The sequence below is a fragment of the Schistocerca piceifrons genome, chromosome 3 (assembly GCF_021461385.2).
Source record: "Schistocerca piceifrons isolate TAMUIC-IGC-003096 chromosome 3, iqSchPice1.1, whole genome shotgun sequence".
Taxonomy (NCBI): Eukaryota; Metazoa; Arthropoda; class Insecta; order Orthoptera; family Acrididae; genus Schistocerca; species Schistocerca piceifrons.
Genome location: NC_060140.1, coordinates 322,582,372 through 322,597,512, shown reverse-complemented (window position 1 = coordinate 322,597,512; position 15,141 = coordinate 322,582,372). Strand labels below are relative to the sequence as shown.

Genomic DNA, 15,141 nt, shown 5'->3' with positions numbered 1-15,141 from the left:
AGAAGAAGGGATCGGTTGGTAGGACATGTTTTGAGGCATCAAGGAATCACCAATTTAGTATTGGAGGGCACCATGGAGGGTAAAAATCGTAGAGGGAGACCAAGAGATGAATACACTAAGCAGATTCAGAAAGATGTAGGTTGCAGTAAGTACTGGGAGATGAAGAAGCTTGCACAGGATAGAGTAGCATGGAGAGCTGCATCAAACCAGTCTCAGGACTGAATACCACAACAACAACATGGACATAATATAATTCATCCATTTCTAGACACTGTCACAATGTTCAGATAGAGCTAGCTGCCTGTACTTTGTCCAGTTAGGCATTATGTGCATCCGTTTTAGCTGCTCTGGTTAGGCCACTGCTCTGTCTTCTAGGTGACACAAATCATGAAGTAATCACTAGAGTATCTGCCTTTAATCATTTCCCAAAGAACGGCATCTGAGAGGTCAGCAGTACACATCAAGACAGCAGAGACTGCCCCACAGTTTGTTCTGCTCAATGTTTAGAAACTTATGTTGTGAAGATATTCCCAATGGCTTGACTCCTGAGACTGATGGTATGGAGCCCCACAGCATGTTACCAGGTTGTGTGTCCCAACAGAGGAGGAGACAGGGGGGTACGATGTAACGATGTTGGTGAGAGCCTTCTAGTATGGTTGGTTGGTTGGTTTTGGGGAAGGAGACCAGACAGCGTGGTCATCGGTCTCATCGGATTAGGGAAGGATGTCGGCCGTGCCCTTTCAGAGGAACCATCCCGGCATTTGCCTGGAGCGATTTAGGGAAATCACGGAAAACCTAAATCAGGATGGCCGGACGCGGGATTGAACCGTCGTCCTCCCGAATGCGAGTCCAGTGTCTAACCACTGCGCCACCCCGCTCGGTAGCCTTCTAGTAGCAACCTCTGCTAGTGACAGGTATTGGGAACAAATATTCACCCCCTGTAGCATGTTTGCTACTGCAGCAGCTGGATGCAAGTTCACATCAAAGAGAAGAGGCAAGTAGTGGTATTCATAATTGGCAAATATTGCCACTTCAGCTTTAATTCTTAACCTGCTGAGGCCATCTTTTCAAGGAGACTATAGCCCCCTTAACACAAAGGCATCCATATTTCCTGAAGATATAAAAACATACAGTTTGCCTGTGCCATGAGTGGCAGCTCTTCTAGATAAGTCCTTGATCCATTAATATTACACAAGAGTATCAAGCTCCATTTTCATGGAAAGGGTTTTTCCTACTACTTTCTCCTTTTCTCAACACCAAGTTCTGGACTTCATTATAGTAAGTGGAGACTTTCAGGATCCTGCAGGCAGACTTCATACTCCAAAACTTCACGTAAGGTGACACCAGACTTACTGGAAAAAGTAGTTTTGGATAGTCAGAGGGTTTTGGAGCTTGCTTTCTTTTCATGTTCATAGTAATATACTGGTCGCTTTGCAATTAACAAAGTACCAAAAGTGTTGATTATTGACTGATTGAGGAGGGGGGAGAGGGCGGAGGTTATGGGGCTGAACGGTGAGGTCAATTCAAAACTTACTTGCTTAAGATAGAGGCATCCGCTAAAAGTGGGCAGATCCAGACAATGGGGTCGAATAATAAAGCAAGGAAGCTAAAAATATGCACAGTAGAAGGCATAAAAGGGTAGGCCAAATCTAAGAAGTGGAAAAACAGAGAGATAAAAGAGCAGTCTTTGCAAGGGGAGTGGTCATGGGTCCCAGATCCAGAAAAAACAAAGGGTCATCCTAACCACAACCACCCTGCCCCTGCTCCTGAAGTAAAGAAAAACCTTACAACTGAAAATAAAAACCACTTTCACATAGTAAACTGAGGACCAGTTCAACCACCCATGAATTGTTTGCTAATATTAAATACAAGGAATCTGTCAGGCCATACTTAGTACGAAGGGCCAAAAGAAGGGGACATTCCAACAATATATGGGATACTGTCAGTCTGGCTACACAGCCCCACTGTGCCACTGTGGGGCTGGCTCGATATGCAAGAGGAAACAATGGGTGTGCCTAGTATGACCGGTGCATAGACAGAGTAAGACAGTGGACTCCTTCCGAGACGAGTGGAATGAAGAGTGCCGAACTACAATAGGCTCCTTGAGTGTGCGGAGTTTATTACAGAGAGCAGTAGTGCACCAGATGTCATACCACTTTGGGGCAAAGAGTGATTTGATAGGTATCTACATATCTGCTCCTGGAATCATGACAGGGAAAAGGTGGGGGGGGGGGATAAGTATCTGCCTCTCTAGCCAAACTGTCAGCCAATTAGTTCCCTGGGATTCCCACATAACTTGGTACTCAGAGAAAGACAACTGAGCAGGTGACACAGACAAGGGCAGAGAGGTCATGCAGAGATCAAATGGTTATGAGAGTAGCATTGGTCTATAGCCTGCAAGCTGCTCATCAAGTTGGTACATATTACAAACACTGTGGAGGGAGGCCCGAGTAACAAAATGGAGTATCCTGTTATTGACTAGGAGCTCTGCTGTGAACACACTACATGATCCCAGCAATAAATGGTGTTCCATTCCAGCAGTAGGCGTAAAAATGTATCATGTCTTGTCTATCGATTTAGAACCATCAGTGACAAGAAACCAGGAGTTGGCTCCGTCACATTTTTACAGGGAGAATCCCCGCTTTTGCGAGGAGACTGTCGATGGGACTAGTGTGAAAGGCACCGAAAGCTAGCTTACTGTTAATCCCCTTGTATAATATATTCAACATCTGGGATGCCTGAGTGGGAACACTTCCACATGAACACTAGTTTCTATAATCATTAAATCTTTGCAGAGCACCAGTATAAGTTTTTAAAGCTTTGTTCTTTTCTCTTCAGATGTTAAACTACGTTTTGGCTGTTGCTGTTGTTGTTTACTGTTGGCATATTCAGTCAGAAGACTGATTTGACACAGCTCTTCGAGTAAAGCTACCCTGTGCAAACCTCTTTACCTTTAAATAACTACTGCAGCCTACACTTATTGGTGCATATTCTGTTCCAATTTTCTGGCCTGATTTCAGCTTGTGAGCACTCATGTGAATTAATAGTCTTTCTTGTTGGCTTGGGTGTTAATATGGCAATCAGCCTAACCTAACGGTTGTGAATTTTTGGGGTTAAAATGGGAAGACTAATACAAGTCTCAAGAGTCTTAGTTTGTTTTATCTTTGCAAATCATGTAATTAAGCCAATATTTCTGCTCTCTGATACAACTTTCCATGAGCCACACTTTCCAATGTTAGCATATCTCACATTTGTCACTGAAGTATGCCCAGAACTTACTGTACATGAGGACTAGCAGTGCTTGCTACCAGTATTAATACTGGCTGCTTGGATGAGCCCAGCCTCCCTTTCTCATGGCAGCCATATATATATAAACACACACACCACATAATCACGCAAAAGTCATTGGTGAGCCACCAGAAAGACCAGATAAAGCCTCTTCATTCTTTTTCCTCAAAAATAATAAGAACAATCACTATGGACAATGCCAAGCATGAATCAAAATCATTTTCACAATGGCTACTTCATTGTTAAGGTGCACAATATTCTTACAAGCTTAGATGCAACAAGCATTAACATTCTGTAGCAGCCTCAAGTAAAGCAAATTTCGCCAATCAGTAAGGGGCCACCTTGAAGTGTGTGATTAATAGTTGCCAGTACGGCAATCTTGGGTGTGACATCATGGTGTTGTGGCATATTTGAAATTGATCACATTTGCAGAGGGTGTGTTGGAGTATGAGCGATATTCTCTAGTGTGGGATGTTTGTTTCTACAATGTTTGTGAGTGCTGTTAGTGATTCAATGAACCTAATTAGGCTGGTTGTGTCACACATGGCTTCCTCCTTCATTTTATGTTTTTGCAGTATTTCACACTAATTTCATTTCACTTGTGTAAGTTATTTTTTGAAGAAGTGAGCATCTTTTTGAATTTTTTAAAGACTTTCCTTAATATGAAACAGTACAGCTTACAATATTAAAACAATTACAGCGTCACTCGAAGTTTATGGTATCATCTATATTCTTTGACTTGTGACATAACTGTGTTGTGTGATGTTATGGTGCTGTAGCTTGGTTGAAATTGGTCCTGTTTGCAGAGTGCATGTTGGATTATGAGGTGGTGCACTCTAGTGTGGGATGCTTGTTTCTAAATTGCTTGTGGGTGCTAAAGGTGATTCACTCGACTTCTTGAGTGTTCAGATTGAAATTTTCACTCTGCAGCAGAGGGTGCGCTGATATGAAACTTCCTGGCAGATTAAAACTGTGTGCCCGACCGAGACTCGAACTCGGGACCTTTGCCTTTCGCGGGCAAGTGCTCTACCATCGTGGTTCGGTAGCGCAGATGGTAGAGCACTGGCCCGTGAAAGGTAAAGGTCCCGAGTTCGAGTCTCGGTTGGGCACACAGTTTTAATCTGCCAGGAAGTTTCTTGAGTGTTGTTTGTGAGAATAATATCGGAAGAGTCTGTGGCGGTTTAGTCACCAAGTTATTTTGATGATGGTAGTTATGGGCAATAGATTTGCTCTTAAGTGTGTAGTTATTAGTGTGGTGTGTTGTTTATGGTTGCAGATTTAATTTTATGTTTCATTTTTTGTAGTTATGGATATGTAGCTCACAAGTAGGTCCCTGCATGCCACAATTGGGGATTACATGTTGACCACGAATAAATTCCTACAGTTATTTGGTTTAATTCCCCAGTGTGTGAAGTGTTACATTTGTGGAGAAGTAGGAGATTGACAAAAGTTGTTGCCTTTCAGACCAGGGACCAGTATACATGGAATTATCAGTTGAACAAAATCCACAGAGATTCCCAACTATTCAAGGGATTGTCTTGACGACATATTTTTGCTATCACTAGATTTATGTGTATGCTGACTTTGGTTGGTAAGTATATTTTTATGGTTTTATTCTTTTTATTGCAGTATGTGGGTCTGTGTGTTTATCTGAATAATTGTGGGTTTCTTGTGTATGAAAATTGGTGTTAATGCACTTTGGGTTGTGTTGTTTGTTGTTGGTAATTATGCTGGATTGTGACTGCTGTGTATCACAGATCTTGTTTTACCTACATTTATGGGATTAGGTTTTCGTTGTTAGTTATATGGGCAATTTTTTATTTTGTGGTACCATTTCATCTATAGGCCTACAGGTCAAGTGTACTATTATTTAACCAGATTTGTTGAGTTGTGTGTGGTTTTGTGGTACTGTGGATTTCGTTTCAGCTACAAAGTCAGGTGAAATTTCTGATACCAGTTTTTATGCAGGATTTTTTTATCCTCAGTGTTTTTGTCAACTGCTGAAGATATTGTTTGCTGAATTTTTGTTTTAGTGTTTGTTTTGGCACATCTTCATTATTAGTTTTGTCATATACTTAGTTTTTCCCCATCCAAAAGCACTTAAATTCCCGGATTGCCCGGTTACTTTCACATTACTTCTGAAATTAAATATTTTTTATTATTTATGTCTATTCACATGTGTAATGAGTTACGTCCTGGTCACCATGTCGTATAAGCTTAAAATAGGGTGCCCCACTGCAGACTATTAAGCACACAGATCATTAGGTCCCTAGACATGTGAGTGGTTCAAAGATTTCTCCAGAAATAGACCCTGTAAGTTGTTCTCGATGATAAGTATTCACTGAAGAAAAAGGTATAATGAGGAGTGCCTCTAGGGACGTGTGATGTGACTGCTCTTATTCTCTATACACATGGACAGCGCGAGCAGCAGTCTGCTGATGACACTGTGGTGTTTGAGAAGATATAATCGATTGACTGTAGGAGGATACCAGATGACCTAGACAAAATTTCTAGTCGATGTGGTGAATGGCAGCTGGCTCTAAATGTAGAAATATGTTAGTTAATGTGAACATGTCATTGGAAGCATCCAATTCCACCAGTCTGCTCTGATCCGTGAATAATGGTGTTGTGTGTGTGTTTTTTTTTTGGGGGGGGGGGGGGGGCGGTGTTGGTGCTTTGGGGTGCACAACTGCTGCTATGGTCATAAGCAGCAGGATCGTAACATATGAAACAACAAGTACTAAATAAAAACATCAGGCAAAAAGGCAAACACCCAATCAAGCAACTTCAAATGAGGAGCAGTAAGGACAAGGATGTTCCTTGGGAAAATTTCTCAAAACATCATTGAGATGGCGTAGGTCCCCACACAAGGGATCAAATTTGCTTTGCCATGCTGCTGCAGTGAATAAAAAATAAGACGCGATCAATAGAATGCATGTCATCTATTAAACCATCCGACTGAGTAGACGGCAAACATAGACGTAAACGTAAATAGTTAAAAAATGGACACTGGACCAGAAAGACCATTGTGAACTCCAAAGTGATACTACACGATAACAGACAGCAAAACGAAGATCATCTGAAGGAACAGAATGACTATCAGACAGGGAGAAAAGCTACAGCCTTTGCAGAAGTACCAGCAACCTCATTCACTAGCATGCTGATGTGACCAGGGACCCACAGGAACACCGTGTCGGCTTCCCACCCCCCCCCCCCCCCCCCCCAATCACCACCCAGTGAGTGAGTGGAGCCAGTCTTTGTTCCATTGTACTAAAGAATGGACTCAGTACAGCATGCGGAAGCTTTGAAGAGCACCGAGAGAATCTGAGCAGATAGCATAATTTGGAAGCCCGTATCACCGGGGTACTGGTGGGTGGCCCGATAAAGGGCGTAAAGGTCCGTGGTAAAAATTGAGCGTTGGTCAAGAAGCCGACAGTGAATCATAGACAAGTACAATGGCAAATGCAACACCACGGTCAGCCCTGGAACCTTCAGTGTAGATGATGCCACTGTACCCAATCCACAGACGAAGTGCGAGAAACTTGTTGTGATACACCAGACTAGTAGTAGTGACCTTAGGGAGCAAATGGAGTCTGTAATAAACAGGTACATCAGCATGAAGCCAGGGCGATGAAGAGCTCACACCCATGGTGAACGTGGCAGGGAGAATAAAGCAAAGCTGTCAAAGCAGCAAACAAAAGAACTCTGGGAGGCAAAAGAGAAGATGGGTGCAGCCCATACTGGTGGTCAAGGGAATTGTCAGAAAAGGGAGCACAGGATGGCTGATCAGGCATAGAAGGCAGGTGGCTCATGTAATGATGGAGGAGAACTTCCCGCCATTAAGATAGCAGTAAGTTAGCAGCCTCAGCATAAAGACTCTTAACGAGACTAGTATAGAAGTACCAGTGGCTAAACGTGTCCCACAGTGGTGGATTGTGTTAAGACACAGTAAGACAGATGGACATGCAAATGAATATATGATACAGCCATAATCCACTTTCAAATGGAAAAGGGACTGGTTTAAATGTAGGAGGATGGTCCGATCTGCTCCTCACAAGGTACCACATTAAACACATACAACACTGAGAAGTGAATACAACGAGCTGCCAGTAAGAGGCATGGGAAGACCAACAGAGATTCCTATCAGACATGAGCCCCAAGAATTTCACTGTGTCAGTGAACGGAAGGATGAATGTGCTGAGACATAGCGATAGGAGAGGAAACTCCTAGCACTTCCAGAAGTTCACACAGACAGTCTTGCCAACAGAAAAGAGGAAGCCATTGTTGATGCTCATGAGTAAAGATAATCAAGACATTTCTGAAGATGCCACTCAAGTAGACAGGTTCACTGAGAGCTGCAATACATTGCACAGTCATCATCAAAATGACAGCCAGAGATACCTGGCAGAAGACAATCCATAATAGGGTTAATGACTATGGCAAATAAGATGGTGCTGAGCACAGAATACTGAGACACGCCATTCTCTGGAATAAAAGTGTCCAACAGAGCTGAACCCACACTTACCTCAAAAACTTGGCCTTTTAAAAATTCCTGGGTAAAAAGGGACAGGAGCCCCAGAAGCCCCACTCATACGTAATACAAATGGTGCCCGTCCTCCAGCAGATGTCATATGCAGAGCGCTGCCTAGGAAACCCACAATGGACGTCAGAGGAGATTCAAAGACTCAAGCCATCACACCAGCTGACCATTAATCATATATTCCATCACCTTGCAGACACTACTGGTGAGGGAAATTAGGTGGCAGCTGGAAGGAAGGTGTTCGTCCTTACCATGCATAGGAATGGGAATGACAATGGCACCATGTCAGTGACTGGAAAATGTGCCATCTGTCCAAATGCAGTTATATGTTCATAGGAGAGCACATCAGAATGTGATGCCAGTTGGTCCTGGAGCAGATGACAGGGATGAAGAGAGCGTACATTCAAGCTACCTTATAATAAAAGCAGTATTGTAACAATCAGGATTCTGGGAGGAGAAAGATATTGTCCTTGCATCCGCCATCCATTTCAGAGAGAGAAGAAGGCAGTATGGTAGTGGGTGGAACTCAAAATGTCTGCAAAATATTGGCCCAAGGTGTTGGAGTTATCAAGAGGGTCTACAATGACATTGTTCACTATGGTCAGACCAGGAACTGTGGAATGAACCATGGTCCCTGAAAGCCGATGGAGATTACCCCCAACAACAGAAGAGGGAGTAAAACTGTAAAAAGAGCTTTGAAAAGAAAGCCAACAAGTTGTTTCTTTTTTTTTTCTATCCCTGAAAATGCGGCGACATTGCGCACAAAGCTGTTTATAACAGATATAGTTTGCCATCGTTGGATGGCATTAAAAAACACAGAACTCATCTTCGCATGCGGATCATATTGCAGCATGCTAAGTCCACCAGCAGACAGGGACATGTCATGATGAGGAAGAGGTGCAAAGTATGGGACATTCTGCAGAGGTAAAAATAGCATTTGTAAGATATTCTACCTGGTCATCAATGTAGGAAAAAGGTGTTCATCAAAAGTAGCCAGTCAGGAGTAGAGCAGCCCAACAGCTTTGGAAAGCTGCCATTTCATTGGATGCACAGAGAGGATAGGCAGTAGCAAACAAATGACACACAGGACATGGTCATTTGAGTGTGTGTGGAGAGAACGAACCACTCGAGGCAATGACCAAGCTGAGCAGTACAGATCAAAAGGTCCAAGTGGTAAAAGCAGTGCATGGAATTGGAAAGAGATGTGGATGTACTCCTGTTCAAACAAATTAAACTGAGCTTGTTGAAATTATCTACTAGGAAAGAGCCTCTCAGACTGGGGCACGGAGAGCCCGAAAGGGGATGTGGTCATTGAAGTCATCAAACAGCAAAAAGGGAGGAGGAAGTTGAGCAATAAGTTGCAAAATATCTGTCCTGGTGACAGCAGAAGATGAAAGTGAGTAGATGTTGCAAAGAGAGAACATGAAACTGGGAAGGGAAAGACATATGGCAACTGCTTGAAACTAGGTGTGCAAGGAAATGGTGTGACTATTGACATCATCTCAAAGGAGCGACACAACTCCCCCCCATGAGCCGCTGTCCCCACCACAGGGGGAGGTCAAAATGGACTGAAATGAAGTGTGAGAGGTGAAAGAGAATGTGAGGGCATAATCTTGCTTCCTGGAGGCAGAAAACAACTGCACATGTGATCACAAGAGGAGCTGTAATTCAACCCTGTTGGATCTGATGCTGTGAAGTTCCATCAGAGAATAACCATGTTGAATGATAGACAGGAGATGGGTCAAATAAGGGCCAGTCACCGCAGTGACTACAGAGTGCCAGAATTTGAATGTGCACAACGACCAGGTACAGAAACTGGAGGATCCTGATCCATTAGTCTGACAGAAGTGCCGGCATTCGCCTTCGGTTGGCCAGCACACTGTTTGTTGGTGGTATGTCCTGGTGAATCAGATGTCAGCCGAGTAAGGGTATGGTCTGGTGACATCATTGAAGAACAGTGCCAAGGTGGAGAAGGGGAAGATCATTTGCCTTTGTTCGACTGCTTAGAAACTTGGCATTTGTTAGATGTTGACCCAGACAGTGGCTGGCTATATGTGCACAGAAAGTCATCGCAAGAGTACTCCTTTTTGGATTTCTGTACTTTTGTTTGAGAGGCACGCAATTTTGCTGGCACAGGTGAAGGTTTGTTGGTATGGCGTGCACCTGTAGTACATGAAGATGAGTGTGTGACTTCGGAATTGGAAAATTTCACAAACGTGGTGCTAAACTGGAAATCACAAGTCTGCACAGCCTTGTCCTTCATAGGTCGGGGTAGAGCAAGAACTGTAGTATAGTAGCCAGAGGGTGGTGTATAAGGTTTGCAGCTAGCCAACATATTCTGAAAAATGTGAGTAAGAGCTCTTTCCTTCGCCTGGATCTCCTGAACAGCTCTTTCATTGAGGTAGATTGGACAGCGCAGAAGGAAGCAGCATGATCACCATTGCAGTTGATGCAGTCAGGGGAAGGAGTTGGACACTCATCCTCATTAGTGACTCTGGCGCAGGTTACTCATTTGGCAGCATTTTCACAAGATTCACAGGTGTGGCTGTAGCGCTGACAGTTATAGCAACACATGGGATTCAAGATATATCATCTGAAGTAATAGCTTCATAGCCAGCCTTAATTTTTGATGAAAGTACCACATAGTTAAATGTAAGGAATAGAGTGTGAGTTAGCATCGTTCTTTATCAACCGTTTTCATGATGCGGTGAACTGCAATCACTCCCTGGTTAGTGAGATAGGCTGTTATTTCAGCCTCAGTAAGGCCATCAAGCAGCCAAGTGCATATGATCTCACAGAAGGAATTCAGAGTGCAGTGGGCCTCTACTTTGATGTGTGTTTGCCGTGTGGAATGAAATTTAATATTTTTTTTATTGTTTTTTGCTAGGGATGAATATTAACTGATAAGCTTGCCAGCTTTTTGTTACATGCTGCTACGGGTGACGGTATGTTGTCAGTAATAAACTTCCTGCAGCTTTTTGTATTAATAACAGAATATGTTAGGTGCCATGCCTGCAGGCAAAGCATTAAGTTGACGAGAGTCCCAGCATCTCAAACCAGGGATCTATACATGTGGCACTGTCGGCGCGACAACATCTGGTGTTTGATATGGCATGGAACCTGGTTTGAGAAATCTAGGTTGACCGAACGGGAGACTTTTGCATACATATTACTTTTGTTATAGGTCCTCTTTAAGTTTCTTTGTGCATGAGACTGTTCTGAGTGATAGAAATGTTTTAGATTGGTTTTCTTTTTGTCATGAGGTGTGTTCAGAGTATATGAAGTATATGGGGATGTTGGTTGTGTCAGGGATCGTTGTTGAAATTGATAAGTTGCTGTTCAGTGAGAGGCAGGAAGGGGCAGTTTTTGGGTTGGTTTGAATGGGGGGGGGGGAACTAGGTAATTTTGTTGGAGGCTTTTGTTTTGGTTTTATTCTACAGTAACTGTAAAGTTTTGACTGTGTTATATTTACGGCATTTTAGTTGTATTTTAATTGATGAAGTGAATATCCAAATTTTTGGGTTTTCGAGTTGTTGGGGTTTTCGTTTTGGCAGTGTTTTGTGAGTTATGTAGGTGAGTGAAGTTTGTGGCGGCAGTTTTTTTTATTTGTGGTTTGCCAGTAGGTATCAAGAGTTGCATTTGAGCTATATAGGTCAAGGGAAGTGTCCAATTCTGCTTTTCAGAGTTTTTGGTGTTGGTTTTTTGACATCAAGGGACACATTTGAGCTGTACAGGTTTATGGAAATGTCCGATTCCGCTTTTCGTAGTTGGGGATGTTGCTTTTTGGTACCGTCGTCTTTGTTTGAGGCATATTAGTCAAAGGAAACGCCCAATTCTGCTTTATCGAGTTGCAGATGTAGGTTTTTTGGTATTGTGGGCTTCATTTGAGCTATATAGGTCGAGTGAAGTGTATGATTCCTGTTGGTTTTGTGGCTGTAGCGTTATGTTGGAAATTGATATTCTCTCTCTCTCTCTTTTTTAATAATATTTGTTTTTGGATGGTGCACTGTTTTATATTATTGTGCATTTAGCTTGCCAAAAAATGTAGTTGTGCTAAACTTGCTTTGAATCAGATGTAAGCCTGTTCCAATATTTTGCTGCCTGTCTCTGGTATGGATGTGTGTGGGTCCTTTACCAATTTATATGTGGCAACAGCAAACATCCCAATTTTTGGAGAGTCCACCAATGTCCTGCAAAAATCATTTATGTAGACCAAGAACATCAGTGGGTCAAGCACTTGACCTTGTAGTACCCCTTATTTAATGTTTCTCCACCCTGAATTTTAATATTATTCCTGTTGTATAATTTTTTAGGCTGTGACCCCCATGTTTATTGCTGTTAAGAAATGTCTCCCTGCACGCAAGCTTTATTGTCATACGATTTTAGTTTCTCAAGCAGAATTTTTCAATTAACACAACCAAATAACTTGGCAAGATCACAGAAAATGGCCACAGCAAAATACTTCTTGTTTAATTATATTAGAACTAAATTTGTGCAATCATACATTGCTTTCTCTGTAGAGAAGTCTTTACTGATGATACAATGAGCTGCTGATAAGATTATTTCAGTATTCTGTAGTAAGGTACTTCCTAAAAAGACTCCTTAGTATACCTGAAGGAGGGAAATGGGTTTGTAATTGAGGTTCAAAGAAGGGGTGGGGGGTGGGAGAATATGCTGCTACATCAATAAGATTTTAGTACACCAATTGAAATACTATCATTATTATTGTTTTCCAATGGCAGAAAGATTGTTTTAAGATCTCTCTAGTAAATGGTTGGGCAAAAATGGAACAGAAGGCTACATCATTCTAAGTATGTCTGATGCATCTGCTTTTGATGGCCCATTTTTGTCCCTTTGTTTTTCTGCTCATGTTATGCAGAATTCATTGAATTTACTGGTAAATTATTTGAATGTAATACCATCTACCTCATCGCTACTGTCATCAGGTGCTTGATAAACAACTATCTTTAGTTCTCTTTTTAAGTTTATCCATTTCATGTCCACTAATGTTCTTGGAATGTTGAATTTGTTCTGCTTAAAGTATGGTTCTTGGCTTTTTGACACCATAACTAAAAATTTTGCAATCCTTCTAGTAGTCTTGACTAGAGCTAGCCCAACAAATTACAAAAGCTCTGTCCCTCTCTTCCTGGCACAATACAGCCTACTTACTCTCAAATGTTGGCCATCCATTCTCTGGTTTCACTGCAATTTTTACCAAATTGTGAAGAGAATCTGATTTCATAGTGAAACTTCCTCGCAGAAAAAACTGTGTGCCGGACCGAGACTTGAACTTGGACCTTTGCCTTTCGCGGGCAAGTGCTATAGGTTCGCAGGAAAGCTTCTGTAAAGTTTGGAAGGTAAGAGACGAGGTACTGGTGGAAGTAAAGCTGTGAGGACGGGGCGTGAGTTGTGCTTGGGTAGCTCAGTTGGTAGAGCACTTGCCCGCGAAAGCTGAAGATCCAGAGTTCGAGTCTCGGTCCGGCACACAGTTTTAATCTGCCAGGAAGTTTCATATCAGTGCACACTCCGCTGCAGAGTGAAAATCTCATTCTGGTTCCATAGTGTTACAGTAATATTTTAGGAATGAATTACACTTCTTATCTACTACAAAACTGTTCAAGCTTTTATGGGCACTTGTTCACATACTACCTGTTAGCTTTCGTCTAGGGATCTTGTGTCCCCAGAGAAAAGCTAACAGTCAGTATGTTTTCATATACTTTGTGTTCTTGGTAAACATCTTACCATTGTTTAACCCGTAAATTTTCTGCATAGTGTAACTGTGACAGCATTCACGATTCTGCAAAATTATATATTTCCCTCCTTAGTTGAACATGATTGTTGGAGATGCTTTAGTGCTGTGATTTAACTACCATGTTCTGATACACCATTTACTGTAAGACTCATGTCTACTTCAAGAAAGGCATCTACACATATACTAAGCAAGCCTGCACAGTGCACGAGAGGGGGAAAAATTTAGTTGGAGTGTCAGAGAGACATCACTGAAAGTAAATCAAGGATTCAAATGTTCCTTTATCATGCTGTATTTTTACAAATTTGTTGTTTGTCCTACAACCTAGCACTTGTCCCCTAAATAGTTTCGCTAATCTTTGCATTTTTGGTAATGGAGGAAAAAATGTAACGTGTCGTTCTGAATGACTTACCGAGGTTATCTAATTGAATCGCTCTGCAAACGTATTCACGTGCTTTTGTCCTCCAAGTTTCCTGTTGTTCTGCATCCGCTGAGCTACCAGCTGCTACATTTAAGAACCTTGCTGCTTCACGATAATAATAAGCTGCAATTTCATGCTGACCTGACCTGTCAAACTGCACAGCTCTTGTGGAGGATGTCAAGGCATCCTCAATGAGTTCTTCAGGATTACAACTCATATTAGTAAAAGATCAACAACAGCTACCAGTCACAAATATAAATCGGCATTTCACTCAATCTATCATGTTAAAGAAATAACAAAAGTAAAAACGTGCACCATTACGCGATGGCAGTAGGAAATCGGTAAGCACTTCAAGTTTCATGTACTAATATTTCAAGCAATATTCCTATCAAAAGATGGTTCGTCATTTAATAGCCAACTCTCCATAAAAAAAAGTAACATGTCACTTTTTAAGCGTACTGTTGATATCTGTGTCCGTAGCACTGAAGACAAAAATAAACATACTTTGGTTACACCTCTTCACAACAGCTGATAGCCGTTTGCGCATGCGCAGCGCCCATAACAACTTGCGGAGTCAAAGCGGCTTCGTAGAAAAGAAAAATATACGTGCGTCTCGCGGGCCCCGAGCAATCGCTTCATGACGTCATCAGTAAGGCTGAAAGCGTGACAGCGCTGCCTGGTGACTAGACCTGTAAACAACTCTGTTGACGTAAGTGACGTCACACGTTGGCCACAGCGTTTATACAGACTTGGGGACTAGTGCAGCAGGGGATACAACCCGTCGGCTTTGAACAATGACGTCACAAGTCGCCAGAGAGCATGTATTACAGAGATGAAAGAGCTGAGGATAATGTTGAGAAACAAAGGAATGCGAGAGAGATAAACATTCATATTGTCAAAAGCATAAGTGTTTTTTGACTTAAAAAAAAAATCTCACGAGATAGAATAAACTGATCCTACTTTATTAAGCAGCTCCCTTCAGTACCTAATAAGTGTTTTTTGGCTTTTTAAAAAAAAAAATCTCACGAGATAGAATAAACTGATCCTACTTTATTAAGCAATATCTTGTCAAAAGCCGAGAAGCGATTGTTCTTAACGTTCTAGCTCCCTTCAGTACGTAATAAGTGTTTTTTGACTTTAAAA

The 15,141-nt window shown here is 42.0% G+C and overlaps 1 protein-coding gene across 1 annotated transcript in view; it reads right to left on the bottom strand.

Moving 5' to 3' along the window:
- LOC124788283 (calpain-7-like) overlaps positions 1–14,523 on the bottom strand; it is a 94,724-nt gene extending 80,201 nt beyond the window's left edge. The window contains exon 1 of the mRNA XM_047255512.1: positions 13,990–14,523. Coding sequence (XP_047111468.1) covers positions 13,990–14,215 — 226 coding nt within the window. The 5' untranslated portion in view covers positions 14,216–14,523. The remainder of the gene's footprint in view (positions 1–13,989) is intronic.
- Between the last annotated feature and the right edge of the window lie 618 nt (positions 14,524–15,141).